The sequence below is a fragment of the Hemiscyllium ocellatum genome, chromosome 22 (assembly GCF_020745735.1).
Source record: "Hemiscyllium ocellatum isolate sHemOce1 chromosome 22, sHemOce1.pat.X.cur, whole genome shotgun sequence".
Classification (NCBI taxonomy): Eukaryota; Metazoa; Chordata; class Chondrichthyes; order Orectolobiformes; family Hemiscylliidae; genus Hemiscyllium; species Hemiscyllium ocellatum.
This window is the reverse complement of record NC_083422.1, coordinates 38,236,322-38,260,037: the sequence shown is the minus strand read 5'-3', so window position 1 is coordinate 38,260,037 and position 23,716 is coordinate 38,236,322. Positions and strand designations below refer to the sequence as shown.

General features: G+C 37.8%; 1 protein-coding gene across 16 annotated transcripts in view; it reads right to left on the bottom strand.

The window, feature by feature from the left end:
* The window catches only part of tcf7l2 (transcription factor 7 like 2), a 195,882-nt gene that overhangs the window by 36,044 nt on the left and 136,122 nt on the right, over window positions 1–23,716 (bottom strand). For all 16 annotated transcript variants that reach the window (XM_060842089.1, XM_060842092.1, XM_060842093.1 and 13 more), the window contains exon 5: window positions 12,688–12,820. In XM_060842089.1, the coding sequence (XP_060698072.1) occupies window positions 12,688–12,820 (133 nt within the window). The remainder of the gene's footprint in view (window positions 1–12,687; window positions 12,821–23,716) is intronic.

Sequence of the window (23,716 nt, the reverse complement as noted above, 5' to 3'; positions counted from 1 at the left end):
ACAAAAGGGAACTAGGGAGAGAATAGGGCCCCTCAAAGATCAGCAAGGCAGCCTTTGTGTGGAGCCACAGAAAATGGGGGAGATACTAAATGAATATTTTGCATCAGTATTTACTGTGGAAAAGGATATGGAAGGTATAGACTGTAGGGAAATAGATGGTGACATCTTGAAAAATGTCCAGATTACAGAGGAGAAAGTGCTGATGTCTTGAAACAGTTAAAGGTGGATAAATCCCAAGGACCTGATCAGGTGTACCCGAGAACTCTGTGGGAAGCTAGAGAAGTGATTGCTGGACCTCATGCTGAGATATTCGTATCATCGATAGTCACAGGTGAGGTGCCGGAAGGTTGGAGGTTGGCAAATGTGGTGCCACTGTTTAAGAAGGGTGATAAGGACAAGCCAGAGAACTATAGACCAGTGAGCCTGACCTCGGTGGTGGGCAAGTTGTTGGAGAGAATCCTGAGGGACAGGATGTACATGTACTTAGAAAGGCAAGGAGTGATTAGGGATAGTCAACATAGCTTTGTGCATGGGAAATCACGTCTCACAAACTTGATTGAATTTTTTGATGAAGTAACAAAGATTGATGAGGACAGAGCAGTAGATGTGATCTATATGGACTTCAGTAAAGCATTCAACAAGGTTCCCCACGGGAGACTGATTAGCAAGGTTAGACCTTGCTAATACAGGGAGAACTAGCCATTTGGATACAGAACTGGCTCAAAGGTAGAAGGCAAAGGGTGGTGGTGGAGGGTTGGTTTTCAGACTGGAGGCCTGTGACCAGTGGAGTGCCACAAGGATCGGTGCTGAGTCCTCGATTTTTTGTCATTTACATAAATGATTTGGATGTGAGCATAAGAGGTAAAGTTACTAAGTTTGCAGATGACACCAAAATTGGAGGTGTTGTGGACAGCAAAGAGGGTTACCTCAGATTACAACAGCATCTGGACCAGATGGGCCAGTGGACTGAGAGTGGCAGATGGAGTTTAATTCAGATAAATGTGAGGTGCTGCATTTTGGGAAAGCAAATCTTAGCAGGACTAATACACTTAATGGTAAGGTCCAAGGGAGTGTTGCTGAACAAAGACACCTTGGAGTGCAGGTTCATAGCTCCTTGAAAGTGGAGTCGCAGGTAGATAGGATAGTGAAGGCAGCGTTTGGTATGCTTTTCTGTATTGGTCAGAGTATTGAGTACAGGAGTTGGGAGGTCATATTGCGGCTGTACAGGACATTGGTTAGGCCACTGTTGGAATATTGCCTGCAATTCTGGTCTCCTTCCTATTGGAAAGATGTTGTGAAACTTGAAAGGATTCAGAAAAGATTTAGAAGGATGTTGCCAGGGTTGGAGGATCTGAGCTACAGGGAGAGCCTGAACAGGCCGGGGCTGTTTTCCCTGGAGCATCGGAGGCTGAGGGGTGACCTTATAGAGGTTTACAAAATTATGAGGGGCACGGATAGGATAAATAGGCAAAGTCTTTTCCCTGGGGTCAGGGAGTCCAGAACTAGAGGGCATAGGTTTAGGATAAGAGGGGAAAAATATAAATAAGACGTAAGGGCCAAATTTTCACGCAGAGGGTGGTACGTGTAACATTTAAGAGGCATTTGGATGGATATATGAATAGGAAGGGTTTGGAGGGATATGGGCCGGGTGCTGGCAGGTGGGATTAGATTGGGTTGGGATATCTGGTTGGCATGGACGGGTTGGGCCGAAGGGTCTGTTTCCATGCTGTACATCTCTATGACTCTATGACATAAAAGGGACCTAAGGGGCACTTTTTCATGCAGAGGGTATTGCATGTATGGAATGATCTGCCAGATGAAGTAGTGAAGACTGGTAGAATTACAGCATTTAAAGGCATCTAGATGGGTATATGAATAGAAAAGGTTTACAGCGATATGGGTGCTGGCAAATGGAACTAGATTAGTTAGATATCTGGTCGGCATGGACGATTTGGACCAATGGGTCTGCTTCCGGGCTGTACATCTGTATGATTCTCTTAGACTCTATCAATTGGACAAGTCAAGTTGGCAAAAACTTAGCTTGGAGAATGTGTTTGTTATAGACAGCATCTTAGAACAAAATATTCTAGAACCCAAGAGGGAACAGACTAATTTGGTAATGCGATAAGACAGTAGCAAGTAAAGACACAATAATAAAGGATCTTTTGGGCAAAAGTAACCACAACATGGCAGAGTTTTAGATTCAGTTTCGCAGCAAGAAAGGAGAGTCCAATGAATTATGAAGATGTGGGTGCACTGTACCTTAAAGAGAGTTAAAAGCAACAGAACTTCTGACAGCACCAAGTGTTCTGATAAAAGATATAATGTAATCTTTTGGTCTAGCAGTTAGAATAGTGGTCGCCTGGAGATAAAAACAGATTCCAGTTAGGCCAAACAGAATTAGGCCCCAAAAAATAACCAACTCCAATCCAGTTCGAATTTAGTATATTGACAATTTGAAAAGCCAATGACATAATTCAATGCTTTGGGGGCACAAGACTGGGGAAAATTGAACAGTTGAGAGGAGAGCTGCCAAGCTGCCAAGCTACCAGCATGTAAAGGCTGCCTGAAAAATAGCTCTCTTCAAGGTACCTTTATCAATCAGTATCCTGTGAAGAAGAATCCCCAAGATGACAAAAAAAACAACAGAAATACAGAGAATAATCAAAAGCTGCCTGGTTTTGAGATAAGTAGTTTTGTTTTCTAAACCTTAATTTTATCAGAACAGTATTGTAGAGGGGAAAGTAAAAGATAGATTAGAGGAAGGAGTTGTAAATAGTTGTTAGTTAATTATTTTCTATTATACATTAAGGAATTAAGTTGATAATTTTTACATTAAATAGTTCTTGGCCTCTCAAACTTTCACAGAAAAGATTTATCCCATGCAGTAATCTATGAAGCTGGTTTACATTAAGGAGGGTTTAACCTGTGTCGTAACAGTTTGGGGGCTCATTGAGTTGTCAAAAATTGATTTGTTGCATAGGTTACAATGAATGACAATAGGGAAAACATTGGTAGACATTTCAGGAGATATGTCATAACTCTCAACTTAGACATATTCCAGTGAAGAAGACTACAAGAAGTAACTTCCAACCATGGCTGAATAAGGAAGTTAACCTTGAAAGAAGAGGGTTACAATGCCAGAAGGATTATAGGAGGAGAACTTTGTGTATGAAAGAAAAATAGCAAGAAATTAAAATCCAACATTAAAAACGTCTCTAATTGAGCATTAGTCCCTTAATGGTGAACTTTGGAAATAATCATGGATAAAGAGGAAATGGAAGAGACTTTGAACAACTATTCTGATCAGTCTTCACTGTACAAAAGATAAAATGTATCCCAAGAATAATGGGAAACCATGAGGCAAAAAAGGAGGAACTTAAAATAATCACCATCACTAGAGAAAAGCAATGGGACTTCTTAAGGTTGCCAAAATGTCTGGGTCATATATCTCCTTGGATTGTTGCATTTGTAACCTTCAAAATTCTCCAGATTCTGCAATGGTCCTGGCAGATTGGAAAACGATAAAATGTAACCCTTCTGGAAAGAGGGGGCGAAAATAGGAAAATATTGGCCAGTTACTCCAACATCTGTCATTGAGAAAAATATTAGAGTCATAATAAAGAGGTAGATGCAGGTCATTTAGCAAGTTATAATACAATCAAGCAGAGTCAACATGGTTTTGTGCAGGGAATCAATGCTTAACAAATTTATTAGACTTGTTTGAAGATGTAGCAAGCAGGGTAAATAAAGGGAAACCTGCAGATGTATTGTGCATTAATGCACAATACAAGTTATGTCATTGATGTGACATTCAAACAGACAATGGAAATAGACTACTGAGATAGTTATTGTAATCAATCTATTCAGATATCCCACAATGCATCTCCAGAGCAAGTGAGACTTAAACCCAGACCTTCTGGCTCAAAATGGGCCACATTCAGGTTGACAAACATTAAACAGTGGGATACCATAGAGATCAGCTCCCAACCTCAGCTAGACTGAATCTAGATTAATGATTTGGATCAAGGGACGAATTGAATTGCAGCCAAATTTGTTGATGTTGTTATGAAAGTAGGTAGAAAAGCATGCTGTGAGGAGGATATAAAGAATCTGCAGAGGGATACAGACAAGTTAAATGAGAGAAAAAAAAGGCAGGTGGAACAAAATATGGAAAAATGTTACATTGTCTACTTCGACAAGATGAACAGAAAAACAGATTATTTAAAAATAAAGATCTTATAGAATGTTGCAGCACAAGAGTATTTGGGTGTCCTTGAATCACATAAATTCAAATAATTAAGGGAGTGAACAAAATGTTGGCCCTTATTGCAAGGTGTTGAAGTATAAACATATGGAAATCTTGTTACAAGTTCTGACACCTGGAGTGGTGTCTGCACCACCAAACACCCAGCAACACTAGTGTGCACCATCTAAAAGATACATTGCACTTTCTAAACTTCCCATCCTTTACCACCTCGAATATCAAGACCAGCAAATGCATGGAAAAGTCACCGCCTACAAGTTTCCCTCCAAGCTAGTGACCATCGTGATTTGGATGTATGTCGTTGTTCCTTGACTTTTGCTCAGTAAAACTCCTGTAACTGCTTCGTGGCAACACTGTGGATGTTCTTATATCCTCAGGACTGCTGAAGTTTCAGATAGTAGCTCACCATCGTTTTCTCCAGGAAATTGAAACTTAGGAATAAATGCTGGCCTATCCAGTGATGGTGGTTAGCACTGCTGCCTCACAGCGCCTGGAAGTCTGGTTCGATTGCAGCCTGGGGCGACCCTACGTCGAGTTTACATATTCTCCATGATGTCTGCATGGGTTTCCTTCGGGTGCTCTGGTTTTCTCCTGCATTCCAAAGATATGAGGGTTAAATTGCCCATAGTGTCCATGGATGTGCAAGCTGGGTGGACTAGCTATGGGAAATGCAGGGTTACGGGGTAGGGAAGTGGGTGGCTCATGATGGGCCAAATGGCCTGCTTCCACACTGCAGGGTTTGGGATGGGACCATTTGCCACAGCAGATTCACCGTCGACGATTAGCCACTTGCCCTTTGACCACCGCGGACGCTTAGCCACCACCCATTGACCACTGAAGATGATTCGCCACCACAAATAGAAGTATATACAATATTGGACGAACCCCATCAAGTCTTTTTGCTAAAATACAATATACCTGAGAGAATAAAATAGGGGCTATGTTGAACGTACCATCCACAAACCACGTCGATTATGCTAAATGATGTATCCAAAATTCCCTACCAAATATGATTATACGATTACTTCCTTGACCATCCAATATTGTATATGCTTCTACCAAATAGGCAGCGTTCAACGTATGTATGTTTGAAATGGTGAAGTCCTTGGTACCTAATCCCAGACCACAGTATATCCATTATGACTTTGAGCAGGCAGCTATCAGTGCTGAGAGAATGTTTTGCTGAAGGTAGAATTAGGGGCCGTTTCTTTCATTTGGCACAAAGTATGCATAGGCATATTACTGCAGTTGGAGCAATACAACACCGATCCTGATTATGCTTTAAAAGCAAAAGTGATAATTGCTTAGGCTTTTATCTTTATATATAAATAGCGCATAACTATCAAATGAACTAAAATTTCATTGTTTAATATTAATGTGAGATTTTACTGCCATTATAAAGATTTTAAAAATATATTTTCTTTTTCTGGTTAAAGTTTGTAACTCATTTTTATATATAAACCAATAAAATGATATATATTTTACCTTTTTTTTCAATCAATATGTAGTTTGTAGTTGTATAAATAAAGGGGGATAAGTATGAAAGAACAGGCGGGAGGGAAAACAATCAGTACATATATATATTTCCAGTGGTGAATCGTCTTCAGAGGTCAAACGACCCCAGTGGAGAAACGCTGGTGGCGAACCGGCAGTGGCTAATCATCGGTGGTGAATCTGCCGTGGTGAATCATCACCAACCTGTAGGGTTTCAATGGTACTACGAAATTAATAAAAATAAATGTGCACTGTTTAACTGTAAATAGGAGGGGATACCGTTTCACTGGAAGCTCTACAGAGAAGTTCAAAAGAGAAAGAACAAAGAAAGTTTACAGCCTATGACCAGGTCATTTGGCCCTTCAAGCCTGGGTCAATCCAAATGTACTGTCTAAACCTGTCACCCAATTCCTAAGCATTTGTATCCCTCCGCTCCCCACCTACTCATGCATCTGTCCAGACACATCTTAAATGAATCTACTGTGCCTGTCTCTACCACCTCCGCTAGCAACCCATTCCAAATGCCCACCACCCTCTGTGTGAGGTATTTGCCACGTGTATTCCCCCTTAAATTTTCCACCTCTCACCTTGAAACCGTGACCTCTCGTTATTGAATCCTTCACTCTGGGAAAAAGCTCGTCTCTATCCACCCTGCCTATACCCTTCATGATTTTGTAAACCTCAATCAGGTCCCCCCTCAATCTCCTTTTTTCTAACAAAAACAAACCTAACCTACTCAACCTCTCTTTATAGCTAGCACCTTCCATACCAGGCAACATCCTCGTAAACCTTCTCTGCACCCTCTCTCCAAAGCGTCCATATCCTTTTGGTAATGTGGCGACCAGAACTGTACCAATATTTTAAATGCGGCTGAACCAATGTCTTGTACAATTATAACATGACTTGCAAGCTCTTATACTCAATATCCCTTCCAATGAAGGCAAGCATATTTGACCACTCTACCACCTGTGCAGCAACCTTCAGGGTACAATGGACCTGCACTCCCAGATCTCTCTGCCCATCAACTTTTCCCAAGGCTCTTCTGTACATTGTGCAATTCGCTCTAAGATTAGTCTTGCCAAAATGCATCACCTCACATTTGTCTGGATTGAAATCCATCTGCCATTTTTCCACCCAACTGCCCAGTCTATCTATATCGTCCTGCATTCTCCGACAGTCCCTTATGCTCTCTGCTACTCCACCAATCTTCGTGTCATCTGCAAACTTGCTGATCATACCAATAGTGCCCTCTTCCATATCACAAACAACAGTGGCCCCAATACTGACCCCTGTGGAACACCACTGGTCACATTTCTCCATTTCGTGAAACTCCCTTCAACTACTACTGTCTCCTGTTGCTCAACCAGTTCTTTATCCATCTAGCGAGAACATCCTGAACACCATATGACTTCACTTGTTCCATTAGTTTATCCTTGCATTTACTATCCTTCTAAAACCAACAGGAAGTTCTGGAGTCTACACAGAGAGAAAGATGTGGAAACCCAGAATGTTCTGTGGGTGATCATGTTCTTTTTCAGATGGTGTGCTGTAGAAATTCTTACTATGGTACTATGTTGAAATCACTGATACGATGAGAACATGCCCTTTGCTTTGCTAGTCCTGAGAAAGTCAATTGAGGTGTTATTACATTTGAACATTGTACAAGACTCATAACGGCTACTGAATAACCTCTTTGGCCCAGAATATGGTTTTTCAAGATGTGTGTTTTATAGCATCTATTACACATACGGACTGGCAAAGCCAAACAATAGCACAAACCACACTCAAACAAGATTATTTGGAGAGGAATGTCAAGATACTCCAATAAAATGTATTAAAAAAAGCTTCTCAAAATCGTTTCGTAAAAAGGTGTATAGGATTTTTTTTCCAATCTGCTAGCTGAGGATCCTCTCTCCCTTCAATGTAAGTTCCCCACATAGCTATATCTTCAACTACTTGGTTGTTGGTTGTGATGGCATTGTAGCACTTATCACTAAATGTGGCATTGCCTAACCCTATACTTCTCTGACAATTTCTTCAATTCCAAGCATCTTCCACCCATTCTCAACCCTCAAGTAAAAAAAATGTTGTCTAACCCCTTCCAAATTCAATAAAAGAACACTCATTGAGATGTTTGCTGATTTTTCTTCCTCAATCACATTAGACAATTTCTCAGTCTCAGTGATTTTAACCATCATCCCAACTCATTTTGCTCTCTTCTGAGTTCACTGCCCTCAGTGAATCTCTCCCTCAACATTAACTCCCCAACTTTCAATCGCAGCCACTTCCCAGCGCTTGCCACCTCACATGGTCTTGGTAGTTCCATTCTATCAATCACAGGCACGTCTACTTCTGATCAGTTCCTTCTTTCACTCTCTATCAACATCCGCTCCTACCTTTTGCATTCATCCCTGTAAATAATGCTTCTAATTCACTTACAATTATACCGCCAAAAGTTGAAATTAGTTTGCCACAACCATTTTGCAGTTATAGGTTTTCTCAGCCAGTTGCTCACTTCTTCCTTCGAGGTTTCAGCCTGTATTAAAAGCATTCCTCTCTCTCAACACAGCAGTTTCCCTGATATGGTCAAGATCTCCATTCCCTTTCGTCCAAAGAACTTGCACAGAAATAATGGACAATTAGCTTAGTCATTCATTGCTAGGTCTGGTCGGAACAAAAACTAGTGCTTTTTGTTGAGAAAACCTATAACTGCAGAAAGGTTGCGGCAAAGTGACTTCAATTTTTGGAAGTATAATTGTACATGAATTGGAAACATTATTTACAGGGATGAATTAAGCCAATCCACCACTCCAAGATCATCCTGAAATGAAACGAAACTACAGATTGTTCTGCTATAATGCATGCTTAGTTATTGTGAATTCACTATAACGCAATTGCCAAATTGGGGACAATGTTTCTAAAGTGCAAACTTTTAAAACATGTGTTGGCTGTAATGCAACTACATCACTACATATTTTAAAGCACAATTTTTCTATAATGTGGAGTTGTTTCTTTACTCTACTGCAAACCATCTTCTTAAACTCCTCACCTTCAACATTATGTTAATGGTGCTCTGTCTTGATGTTATTCTCCCCTCCAACTCGCTGTCACCATCCTATTCCTCAAAACACAGCTCCCGACCCACTGATGACTACCCTATCCCTTCCAAAGTCCTTGAAATTGATATTATTGCTCAACTTCATAAAGAATTAGGATTAGTCATATGCAAATGTACATCCAATATACTGCTGTATCACAGTTAAATGTCAAACAATATATCAGTCCATCAGCTGACAAAAAATATATAATACTCCACAATTATGAGACTATAAATATAGAAGATGTTGTTCTTTTTTTATGTTGGTGTCCTTGTGAATGTTTTGATGATAGCATAATGAAAATCTGCAATAGAATGTCTTCTTTCATCAATGCTAGAGTCTACAAATTGATTATTTCAACTTTCTAAAGAATAAAATGACACAGCATTGAATGCATATTTCTCCCAAATTCATGTCCATCTTTCCTGATACTCAATGTCTGAACAATTTCAGTTAGGTTTCTACCGAAGCTACAGTACTGAAATGGTTCCTATCAAAGCACAGCTCCATTCTTAACTGTTTATTTATTGGCAGATATCCTATGCAATGGATTATTTTCTTATTCTCACACATTTGCCTAGAATATCTTCCATGCTTCAAGTCGGAGTTCCTTTCTAATTTTCAATCATATACAGCTCTTCAGTGACAACCAAAAGCACAGCAATCATGTTTTTATCCATAATGATAACATCCAGCTCTCCACTGCTCATCACCTCTCTCAACTCTTGTACTGTTCCTGAGTTATCAGGCTGTTTATCCAAAATTCAGTTGAACAGAAAATTCCTCCAATTTAAATATCAGGAGGACATATGCCATTGTTTTTGATTCTCACTCCAAACCCTATTCTCTAGTTACTGACTCCATCCCATTCTCTTTTGTAACTGTCTGTGAAGAGATGTTTGAGATAAGACTAGTCTGTTCACAGGGAATCTGGACTGACAACAAGTGACCAACAACGGGAATTAAGCAAGTGAAGAATTGAACCACCATTGACATTTCTGAAGAAATTTCCCCAGGAAACCACAGGATGGGCCCAAATTATTGAAGAAAATATTGACCTAACTCAATCAAAAGGTTAAAAAATGGGCAACCTATTGTTTAAGTTTTAGATTTCTAACTCTGTTATAATAAACTTGTTGATTTAATTTACTTAAGGGCAGTTTCCCAGACTCTTAATCAGACATTTCCGTGTATCTCACATTTAACATTCGAATCTCCAATCTAAATGCTGCAATCTAAAATTAAAAGTTACACCTTCTAAACACATTAACTATGGAATCAGATATTCACAACAATGTGCTACAAGCTTAAAATTTTAAAGCGAGTATTTCCGATGCATAGCATCATGGCCTATCTGCACATGTATAGCTGCACCCATGGTATTGACCAGCTCATACCTTTTGCCCATGTAAGCTTTTAACCATGAACCTTAAGGTGCAGATCTGAATATCAAGGAATTTCAGAGTCTTCAAATTTAATGTTAATAATACAAATTCAAAAAGTTTATACGGTAGCACCATGCATCACATCTTTTCATTAATTTTATTTTTAAGAGGAAGAAAGGTAAACTATCTATCCACAGACTATTGGCTAGAAACACAGAGCTGACTCAATGAGAAAATGGAAAGCATACCCTTGCACAAACAGAAAAACCTTTATAAACCATCTTTAACACTGAAAACATCCCAAGGAACATCAAAAATAAAAGAAAATGGAATCAGAAGAGCTATTGTACACACACGGTTTGGTTCCATATGGCAGTGGCATAGGCCACAATCATAGCTATTTTTAAAACTAAGTAGAAAACCAAAGCACAAAGTTAATGTAATCGGCAATGACAATCATAAAACATGTAAGTTGTATCAGTTCAAAATAAACTGAGCTCAAATGTTCAAATTAATTTTTAAAATTATGTCTCAGAGGAGTTTAGAACAGGTAAGAATTTATCTGACCAAAGGAAGAGACAAACCTTAAAGTATTCATTAAGATGAGACATGGAAGAAATAAAAAGATCAACTGAGGGATCAGACTTTCTGCACTTTAGTAGTCACTAGTTTTGATGTGCGCGCAGACAGAGGCAGGTAGCTTGTCTAACCAAATAGAAATTCATTCAGATTCAAATGAGACTGTCAGCACTGCAAGTTATTTATTTTAATCTTACAAATTTTATTAATATTTTTAATAAATATTATAGTTTACAAATATAGAATTAGTTTGTGATTCCATCCTTGGTACTCCTTGTTATTTTATTCAAACCTTATTTCTGTCTCTTCCTGTTCTCAATTATCATTCCCAAGGTAAAGCAGTTGACCCCTGCTTTACTGCCCCTTACTTATGGGCATGTATAATCAGGAAAATAGCAAATGCATACATTTCCCTGTGCTAAGTGATGTCTATCAGGTTTGCCCCTTTCTAGGCAGGGGACCTAACCTTTAAAGAGTGAGGGATCACAAGCAAGGGTATAAAAAGCTATGGAACAATCAGTAAACTTCTCATATGTACATTATGGGGAAAAAAAACTATAATAAGCATAAAGCATGAATTTTGCCATGAACTGAAAGAAACCACATGGTGAATATTACACTACTGTGCTAGGGGTTTTTGGTTAGGAAGCATGTAACGTAGAGCAGCTGGCCAGACCATCACAATCCCAGAGCTCAATCCCATGGTAGAGAGGGAGAGTAGATGCTAAAATTGGCAGCCCACCTAGCAAATGTAAGTAAATAATTATGGATAAATCAAGATCGTTTAAAATTGAATGAACTGCAATATTACATTGCTCATGCCTCAACAGTTGGTAACGACAGGTAGATGGGAGGGAAAGACTTCACTGCCTAAAGGGCCACCAACTTATTTTACGGCAGAAGTCATCGGCCCTTCTTCGTGTACTTGCTTGCATTTCCAGCAGTGTCCCTTATGGAGCTCTGGTGATGGGCAGGACATCCTCGCACTGTGGGGCATAAGTGCCACTTTCCTTTATTTAGCCCAGCCACAGTGACATATGGCAGCAGGACAAACTTGTGGAATTGCTCCTTTTTTTTAAATAAGCTCAGCAAACAGTTCAGATCCCAAAAACATGGAAGTTAACTTTTGTTTACATTTCTTACTAAGTGTGTAAGTACATCACAGATCTACCTCAATTTTCACAATTAATTCTATGCATACCTTAATATATAATTCAATGAAAAGAAACAAAGAGTATTTGCAAATACCATCAGCAAGTACCCAGGTCGAAAACTTTCGTTTTTGAAGCTAAACCAATAGCAATTTACCTTTACAAGCCACTTCAATGTGGTAACAGCTTGAACAATACAGGTCATAAAATGCAATTTGAAAAGTTAACTTTTCCACCAGAAAGTCATTCAGCCCTGGCAAAATTACATGTGCAACATTTGAGCACGGAATGCACAACTTTTAAATTCAATTCCATTGCTGATGTATATCATTCAGAACTTATAGTACAAAAATAAATTCCCAACATTACAGGTCATTCTGCTATAATGCGACAGCTATGTTCCTCTGCAACCTCATGTTATAGAAAATCACAATGGAAATCCGCTTTAGAAAATCGCATTGTAGAAGATTGCTAATAGAAAATCACTATATCAGTTCCGTGGGAAATTCACATTATCCAAACAACGTCCACAATTCATCAATCATGTTATAGCCAACTGGCGCTAATGAAACGCACATTATAGCAGAACAACTTGTATTTAGTTCTGACAGAGATATGGATCTTCGCTAATGCCTTTTGAGAGAGAAAAAAAAATTAGAAGACTTCCGAACACTATAATCCCAGAAGTACCAAGGAATTTTTTTTCCACTTACCTGTTTTGGGGTCCACATCTGCTGGTAAGTGTGGTGGAGGGTTACCTGGTGTGAAGTGTTCATTGCTGTATGTTATCAGTGGCGTTAACGGGTGGACATGATGGGGATGTTGCACAACGGGTACTTTGTTAGACTGTCAAAAGAAAGACAGGAAGAAAGTGAGTGTGACAACAGCAACCAACCAATGAACCATAACTTAGACTAATGGCATTGAGCTGAAGGGGGCCTCCAACAGGGAGCACATGAACACATTAAATTCTGTCAAAAATCAGAGGCCTACAATAGATGATGAATGGTCCTGGGTCAGATTTTATTTTAATATATGTCATCTCTCTTCTGCTATCAATTTAGGTGAATTGTAACAAAGGAGAGTAATTTAAATCACTCTGTATTAAAGCAACCATATCAGCTACTATTTATCAAATCAGGTTTTGGTTACTTAATAAACACCCAAATTCCATCAAGGCAACATCCATGTGAAAACTGCATTAACTATGAAGAAGCATAGAGTAACAGAGAACTAGAAACCTAATGAAATCACAATGATAAACCAATGTGATCATAATGAAAGAGAGTTTTGCTTTTACCTGGTTTATCTAGCTTAACAAAAATATTACTTTTTTTTATTTAATTGACTCTAATTCAAGTTGTTGATGAAACTCCAGAACAATTACTGCCTAAAAGACAATTGCAAGCAGGAAAACTTTTATTTAATAGAAGTTAATTTTTATTTAATACCGTATCCAAAAAATTCCCAAAAGTGTGATCAATTATGTTCCACTTTTTTCAAAAAACCTTGAGACGTTGTTAACAAAGATGGTATTTATGGTCCATATATAAATATGAAAACAGACTTCAGCTATGAACTTGAGGGAATATTTTCATGTGGTTCTTGTCAAAAAATAAAGTAAATATTACAACTGGATCAGTCATCAGGATTTTTTATTAAATTAAAGTCACAAAGCGTTAATATTTTGGCATGCACATGAAACTATGTGATTTCATCTTTATTAACTAGTTGATGAATGAAAAACAAAGTAAACAAATGAGAGGTTCACAGTAAAATAAAAATGTGAAAGCACTCCAACATCACAAATTATTCTCGGCAAGAGTGTTATCTATGTCTTATCGCACCATTTCCATCATCATATGCATGCCTACCAGTGACATCTAGCAGCACTAAACCAGTATTGCATTTTTACTTTCAAAGGTTGACAGAAACATTCATCCAAGTAGTTTTTAAGAAGCTTTTTGAAACATATGAAGCCATGTTATTAAAAATGATTTCCGAAGCTACTTGCAAAGTGTGTATTATGAAAATCACAACTGATGCGCAGAATATGCAGGGTTAATTGTTGGGATTTTTGTTATATACAGTCATCTAAAGATAATCACAAACAACGGGTCCCTCTAAGAAAAACAGAACTGCTTCCCATCGAAACAAATGAGAAGTAAAACTTTTTTTTTGAGTGCTAGCATGAAGATTTCATCATGACGCTACAGGGCATTTTCAGCTGTGGAGTTGCAGCTGCTTGCTCTTTGCAAGAAGGCTCTATTCACTAGCAGCACAAGTCTCCTATAAGTTTATGCTTCGGAAAGAATTTGCTGCAGAATCTTGTGAGCAAACAGCAGGAGGCTACAGCTCGTTATTTACAGTCTACAGTGTCTCCTGTTTCTAATTGGCGCCTGCTATTGTTGTAATGAGTTTATAGGAGGCATGGACAATATAGAACAGATCATGATTCAGTTGCTTCCCCTTTATAAATGTTTTGAAAGTCCCATCTCATCATCAACAAACTAATTTCAATTGCAGTGAAACATTTATTAACACAAAACCAATTTGGAGCTATATAATCTGACTTCAATCCATCTTATTTCAGAGATTACTTTGATTCTGCCTAAATTCTCTTCAAAGCTCATTTATTACTCAAAAGTTAATACTTCAACCAGGATAGTCAAGAGCACCATCAATCTAACATGCATTAACACATGGGAAATTGCAGTTAGAACATTACCTCCTTTGCAAAGATCAATGGTCTAATACAGCCTGAAATATTTTCTCAGAAAGCATGCACAGGAAAATCCTCTCAGCCATATTATGCCCTTATCTGATGCAGTCTGTGAACCACACCCTTTTCCGTGAATCGGAATTGATTCAACTCTCATTTGAATGCTTTGTCTGGGTTCAAAAATCAACTAGTCTTATTGAGAGGTACATGTTTAACCCAAGTTCAACTCTCATGCCATTTTGAGCATGTGATTAATAGGCCTGGTTATGTTTGTTGCCTTCAATAGTTCTCCACATCCAACTCATCATTTACTTTTACCTATTTCAAATGTTTGGATAATATCCAGTTCTGTTTTGGTAGAAATTAAGCTTTAGCTTCCATTCATGGTGCAATGATCTTAAAAACACAATGTTAAATATTATTCACTACACCAACATCTCTGTTGAGTCACAGTGGTCATCTCTGTACACAAGTGCACTGGCTACAAGAGTTCGCAGCGAGTTTGTGCAGCTCTCAATCAAACTTGATTGATTGTGTACAATGTGTACAAATCTACAACAAGACACTACCCACATGTGGTACTAAACAATCCACCCATGCACAGAGTCCATAAGAATGGTTGATGTGGAAAGTCAGAACAACACTGAAGTGGAAGTAGTGAACATTGTGACTTTTGGATTATAGATGCTTCATAGGATGCAGTCAGTTATGTTTGTCTTGAGATTGCCTGATATTAAGATGATATTTCGGCCCATAAAATTTACCAAAAACATAAATCAAATTTCCTGAAAGGATAACTTAAAACTAAGATAATAAAATAGTACCAGTCAACTCTGGAATATTTATTTTTTTGGTGAGTTAACAGTGAGTAAGGAGTGGGCAAATAAACTGAAAAGCACAGAAAATGAGGAAGAGGAAATGTAGAAGAAAAAAAAGAGACCAAATATAAAGAACAAAAGAACGAAGGCATTAAAGGAGCAGCCTCTTCAAACAAAGCGTAGTTACATAAATTTACATTTATGTTTCTAAATAAAACTTCAAATTGCTTACCAGATGACAGCTAACTCATGACACAGTAAACCACCAGTTTATATTTTGTCCAAATGCACATTGTATCATGTGACTGAGCAAGCCGGTTGACTAGTGCTCCCAAATGGATTCGGAGTTCAGTCGCCCTTTAAAACTCATGAAATAACAAAGCATTCAGGTGCTACATGCAACACTTGGAGGGTTCTGAATAATTTTTGGTGAAAGGCAGTTATCACCCACAAGACAATGCAACCCATCAGATTACATCATTCATTGAACAAGGTCGAGCATGAAGGATCTGATTACAAGGTAGCAGTAAGACCAGAAATAAAAAAGTTCCCTGATAGCAAATACTGAAAAATGACAGAATGAATAATGCTGAGAGCACATTTTACATAAGCTTATCAAATTTTAGACAGCATGATTGTATCTCAAGTAGTACATTTATCAGGTAAACACATGGCTAACCCAATTCAATCCATTAACTAAAAAAACCAGATCCAAATGAGAAAAATTAATGTAGTTTATATGAAAATTAGCAAAATATATGATCTTTTCAAATCATTTTAGTGATCTTTTGGGCACTTTTACATCTGTTAGGTAATATTTGCATTGACTATATTTTTGTATCAGTGAAAATTCTGAAGGGCAAGACTATGGGCAATATTTAACATAAATGTTTAGCTTGGATTTAAAACATAACCAACTTCCAATAGCATACAAGGGAGAAAAGTACATTTAACACCACAGTCTGTAGCAGCTAAATATGTAGAGTCCAAATGACAATATTAACCTGTTAGTAACTTTAGCTACTTTAATTCCATTCCCTGATAGCAATTCCTAAACTGGTCATTAGCACATGCGTTTACGACCTAATCACATTTCAGTAGCTGAATTCAGTCATACTACTCAACTGACATTTGTTTGAAACTAGATGTAACTGATGTAATCAACAATACTTCACATGTGAAAAATGGCATAGTACAATTATCATTTGTTCTTATGGGAATACGCCCCAATTTTTAAAGCTTTCAATACCTTTTCTTTTAGGAACACCACAACAGAAAATACTGAACACATTTTATTGCAACATAAAAGCATCACTGCCTTATAGGAGGAATTCTTTTCTTTAAAAAGCAATAATGTAGATCAGCTTGATATTTGGCTTATTTGTACAGATTTGGTATTGAGTTCTTTCTAATATTACTTACCAACTTGTAATGTAAGTGAGAAATAATTGTATTCTGTTTATGTCTGTAAGCAACCTTGACTAGTTACTGCTGGAATAGGCAAGGAGGGAGATGAAGACGTTATTTTGAAATAAAAGCCTTTCATACTATATTTAGCAGTTTCGGCTTGTACAAACCAAGAAAGTTGCAGCAATTTTTCATTCACTGGGCACTTGCCCTGGTCAAAATGTATCTCACAAACCAGAAGCATGATAATACCTGAAATGTAAACCCATGAGAAGAACAAAACTATTTTCACTGCATATACGAAATTCAGTTTCTTTCATTAGATTTCTAGTGATTAGAAATCAATTTCTGCAAATGTCTGTGCTTCCAGTAGAAACCACAAACCAATGGGCTTGTATGTAGGTCACACCTGTATGGGCACAGAGGCAAGCATAAAGTGCATGGCTTTGAGCCAGATTTTATAGTACTGCTCTCTAATGCTCATTTAAACAGTCTTTCACTTTTCACTCCTTCCTCACTTGATTTCACCAGTTTCACATACATCCATCCGTGGAGATCATGTCTATTTTTATCCTAATAGTAGAATTTTCTTTCTTAATTATGGTGACCATGAAACTATGTTCAGTGGGAATCGATATCAAAAAATCTTGTCACTTTTCTCTATTTAAAACTGTGTTATTTGGGATTTACATGAAGGAAAGAGGATGTTAGAATATTAAGCTGTTACCAAGGGAGGAAACAGAGGAAATGCCTGTAGGAAGTGGGACTGTCCATCAAACAGTGGCAGTAGGCAGGCTGTGAAGGGAAACCCCTCCTCTTGGATCATTGCACAACACTTTACCCAGGAAACTCGAGTCAACCTCTGACCTTTCAAGTGTACTTAAGCGTCACATTCCAAATAAGCTGCAGTGGGAGATATTTCACTGGGGTGGACCCTACACAGTATTCACAATCAGGAATGTGGCAGTCAATGATTGATTGAACAGTCGTAGTCCTTCCCTGCTTTTCTTAAAAAAGAGATTGGTAACCCGAGAGAAATGAAAGCTTGCCATTCACCTCTGATGTCATTAATCAAGAGACAGGCAAAACAAACTAGAGCTGTTGTGACCATCTTTCTACCCAGTCCCTTATATTGAATGCACCCCTATTGCGTTCATTGCATTTCTGTGCAGCTGAAGAAAGATTGGGTCTGAAATGTGCATTTGTGCTCAAAGTACAATAAAACAAAAGCAGCTACACAAGGGGGCTTGTCAGACTGCCTTCCCCAGGCTAATTCTGGCAAGTCCGATGCTTTGCTTAAATTACTAGCCCTGAGCTTGGCTGTACCCAGACATGGCTTACTGTTCCAAAGCTACTAATCTTAATGGTCTGCAACACTACGTTCTCTTATTCTGCAAGTCTGCTCTGTATTAACTCTCTAATTGCTGGTCAATTACAAGTAACTATAATTTTTATGAAGAGGTTTACGTTTGTTTATAAAAATGCTATGAACAGTTAAATTTTGCAATTCTGCCCCAGCACAATAATTCCGCATGAACAGAATTTTAGGAAATCCTTCAAGGACAACATTTAAATCCACGCTTTTATTCAACATTTTCTTCTCATTCTCACTCACCAAAAAAAACTTTCACACCTGAGTAAGCATTTTCTTCCAAATCTACTATCCCTATTCTTATTTATACAGTGGTCTGAGCCCTTTCACAGTATTATATAGCTCATTTCTGGCCAAGGTCTTGCCCTTTGTTAACTGGCCATTGTTCCCAAGGACAAGGCCTTCATTGACTAGTAAAACTCTCCTGTTCAGAAAGAGGCCTCTCTTCTCCTCCAACAAACGATAACAGGACCACTGACACGACAGCATACAAGACAATACTGCATGACCAGGCAGCACAAAACCTCTTCAGAATGCTCTCACATATTTCCACGCTGTTCCAGCTGTCAAGAAAGAAAGACAACTTTCGGGCCACCCAATTGTGTAAGCAAAATCAAATTAACATCCAGTTTTGGGCTCTACTATTATTTAGTAGAGATCTGCTACTATTAAATGTACTTTTTACATTAAATAATTAACCGACCAGCTAGACTGCGTCTCTGCTAGAAGATTTTTGTGCATTTCAGTGGAACTGTCTCCCTTCTGGTTGCACTGTCAGTCAGCCGCAGCATTTTGTCAAACTTTCCCTCTCAACGTCTATCAAACTTTTGTTAATTTGCCTTTTGAAATTTTAACAAGTGTGGCACAACTATATGTTCTAAAATAAAGCAACCACAATCATTTGCATAATTACTGCATCTTTATGTAAATAGCTGAAATTAGGCATTTATTTGTACAAGCCTGCGCAATAAAAAGAAAGATCACAGATTGGATGATTTTCTCAATAATCAACTTCTGAATCTTACAGTAAACCTTATGCACAGTGGAAGAAATAAAGAGCTCCTGTTTGGAAAGGGAGGTGATGGGGGTGGGGAAAAATGCCACACTTAAATATTCATCTGGGATTCAACTTGCATTGTAAAAGAATAATTAAGACTACAAGACAAAAACAGAGAACAAAAAGATCACAAATGAAGAAGTAACTTACGAAAAAATAGATTAACATGTGATCAAAGCATGTTATAGCACATTAGCCACTGCTCAAGAACACTAAAGTTTCCGCAATTACAAAATGCATTCCAATGCAAACACAGTTACGTACTGAACTGAGTCCTTTGTCCCAATTGCTTTACTAATTCCACCTGTTTCAAACATACTTGGGACTCTATACAAACCTTGCAGTCATTAGGAAAAAAAAGCATTTAGATTGATGTTGGGAGGTATCTCTTTTACAAAGTAACCCATAAATGTAACTAAGATTTTGGTTATTGCAGAAGGTTAAAATAAGAGGATTTGCATAAATCTTTTTAATAATACATTTAATGTTTTTGACTCCCTTTACCAACCCAATAACATCGGCCAGTAACAGATCTTTTGCAGTTTCCTGACCAAGTTAGCTATCAAATTATCCTGTTCACTACATATGAACATTTAAAATGTTTTTCAGTAAGCTAATAGGTTTTGGATATATTCTGCACTCCAATTCACACATTGAGTTAATATGAGACCTCCATCAGGTGGATGTAATGTTTTTCACTGTGATTTTAAATAAGTTACTTATTTCCATTTGATAACAGTGAACCCAAGGGCAGAAAGGTCACGCTTTACAAAGCAGTTACCATTTCTACACTACATATATGTTTATTCAGAAGTCTTCAGCGTCACACTTTGCAGCAAAAAAAATTTCCACTTATAACAGCTCAGTCTAAAATAAGAGTTTCACAGAGTCCACAGTACAATGACTGTGTGTGCCAGACAGGACAAGAAGTACAAGGAAAGTTAACTGACAGGCAATGATCGATTGGTATATCAGGTTGACAAATTCCAGCGGTACAAGACATCTGCCAAGCATGTGACCTGATAAATAGCAGCACCAAGGCTCAAGTATTCATTTCAGTATAAACTAGAAAGCAGTCGTGTGCAAGAAAAAAATGTGAATTGCAGAAAAAAAGTTGGGCAATTTTATACATTCTTAATAAAGTCCTACTTATTTGATCTCTCAGTATTTTTATGGCCTTCAAAACATAAGGAAAATGGAAACAGAACATATGCGCCAATCATTTCGCCTAGAATGCTAAGCGACATTAATGTAGCAGTAGTAAAATTACCATATTAAGTGATTAGGCATCAAAATACAGTAAAGGTCTCTTAATGGGAACACCTGCATGGAGAGTAAAATGTTTCCTTTATCCAATTACTACTAAACAGGTATAAAAACCTTGGAGTAGCGATCAGATGCAAATTGGAGGTGTTGAAAACTGAAGTTCAGAACTGATCTTTACTAGCATGTTTGCAAAATCTTACAGAATGCAAAACTATCCCACTGTACGTATTAGATGTTTGTTGACTAACACGATGAGAATCCCGATCAACTCCGACCGTGAATGGCCGTAAGCACTTGGCTAAACAGATTTACCGACTGTATTTGTTTATCTCTCCTGATTCAATCATGGCCGTTTCTGCTTTGCCAGATCAGCCCAAAATATTCAACACAAACGAACAGTCTCGTCATTAAGAGTACATTTGGATTACGTTAATCCATCAAGTGAATGCAACCTCTCAACTATCAAAGGGCTTCCCTGTCAGAAGTATACTGCAAATGCTAACAATAAAAATTATGCCCAGACAACATACGGGGGATGTGGGTGACAGTGAGGAAGGTTTTTTAAATAGTGCCTGGAACAGTACCCTATAAAGATGAATTCAAGTTTTGAAATGATATTGAATGTTTTTTAAAAATAAAAGCTCACATTCACAGTAACACAAGTTCACATCACTTCAAATTTTGCGTTTTTTTTCCCCTCCAACTTAAAAGTGCCACTTGAAACTTTTGGGCATTATCACTTCAACACCAAGAAGTTACACAAGGCTTTACTGTACATTAAACTTAACATTTTAACCAATTCTCACAGGAATGATTAGGGTTTGCTGTAAAATACTCTCTGTCCCACACTTTACATATTTGCTTATCAGATACTTAAATACCAGTAGATACCATGTATTTGAGTGAAATACAATCATAATATAAAAATGTCTTGTTGGTTAATTATACTGGAGGAAGGAGGAAAAAATCACAGGGCTAGTTGGTTAATTATAATGGAGGAAAGAAAAAAAATCACAGGGAACATTCATGAAAAAAAATAAAATTTTAGTCTTAAAATGCTCATTTTATTCATGCTGGTGGTATGTTCAGAACATCTGGCACTAATTTTGCTCATAGCAGGAAAAAGACAGCCCCACAGCAGTGGAATACATATACAAATGAAAACCTCAACCTATATACATACTGAAGAAAAACATCAGATTTGTTTTTAAATCCAATCAGAATGCATAACATTAGACCTAAATCGCCATTTGGGTACATTCTAAAATATCATTGAATGGAAGGCTTTTGTTACACTACCCCACAGTGAACGAAGACATGCCAAAACCTCAAAAGTGAGGTTTTCCTGTAAACTCAAAGACTGTTCAGAATTGCTCTGCATATTCCTTTTTAACCAGTAAATAAAATCTTCTGCTCCTTCACAAAAGTCTATGAAAATGTGCACATTCAAAACAGCAACTTGCTGTCTGAGATTCTACAAAGTACTTATTATATCTGAGGTGCGCCACGCTTAAAATAATTTTAGCATTTTCAAATATCTTTATAATGAGTGAACCTTCAAATATCAAATTATTGTGTGCAAAGTATTAATAGACAATGCACAACTTTTAAAGGAGAAAGAATGCAAGTAAGAATAGCAATATTGATTTTACACTTGAATTCATAAAACAATTTTATTTTTGCTTTTCACAATCCAACTGATAGTGTGATATTAGTTAATAATAAAGTTTAATTTTTAAAAAATGCAACTTTTTTGCTTTCAACGGCCTTCAAAATGACCAGTCTTCATTTAAAAAACGCTTGGGTTTTATACATTATTTGCACTCTGCTGCATTCAAAATAGCTTCAATAACTGAGTCATATAAGCAAATCATCTGACACTTTCCAATATATTTCATTTAAATTCCAGAAGCACAGTTTAACTGAATGCAAGCAGGACAGTGGAATGTTGGAATGAGTCTAGTCACAGCTCAAAAATGTAAATTCAGAGTGCAGAATATTCCATACTAAACAGTTATCAGGTAAAAATCAGTACTGAGCTGGTTAAACAACTTTTCTGAAGAAAAGCCAGTCATGCTGCCTGCAATTGGGTTTCCCTTTTTGTTTTTCCTTCACAGAAGAGATGCTTCTGAAAGTGGCGACACAAAGGTCACAGTTTCAAGTATTGGATAGAAGGTCGCTCCTTTAGCTGACCACCTCTTAACCATAGTAACTGGCCTTATCTGAAGCCCATCGGTTGAAATAAAACACAAACGTGCACTGTAGCATATAGTAACTTACCCAGCTGTTTAGATTGAGATGCCAGCAACCAAACTGATGGAGAAAGGAGAGCCCAGAGGCTAGCGTTCCTCCTTTATTGTTCCCTTCTTCCATTCCCAGCAAAATCGCATCCCTCGGGTACATGCTGCTTTATCTTCTGTTGTCTCTTAACCTCTACAACTTTCCCCCCCTTTCTCTGTCTCCTTGGTGCCGACTGCGCTTTGTATCTTTGTGGTTTTGCGAGTGCCCTTTTTTTTTAAAAACGATTACTAAAAAAATGTCTTAAAATATCAAGAGCTTTCCAGTTCTGTGACCTGGTGTTTTTAGAACAAACATTCTCATTCACGGTTTCCATTAGTAGCATCTTACTCCTGATGTAGTCCTATATCTGCCGTACAGCAGATACCAAAATTGAGGACACACTCAAACGATAACATAGATCACTGCACCAAAATGCTCACTTAGAAATGAGTAAGACCGCACACATGGGTATAACCCCATGCGTACCATTTATTTTCTTTTCAAAGCCGATAACTCTCCTAGGATTACCAAAATGACAATGCTGCAACTCTAAATGGAAAGGTATCAATAAGTGCAGCAGTGAGGAGACAAGCATTGGTTAAGGGAGCATGATCAACAAACTGTAGCATGCAGTCACATCTGTGGGAATGTCAAATCCCTCACGCTGAACTTCTGGGGGTAGAGCTGAGAGAATGCTCTTTTTTTGACACAGTGACATTATAATATATATCACACATACACGTACTCATACACTTGAAAATATAAAAAAATATGTAAAAAAAGACACCTGTGAGGTCTTGCCATCAGTCCCAGCAGGCTT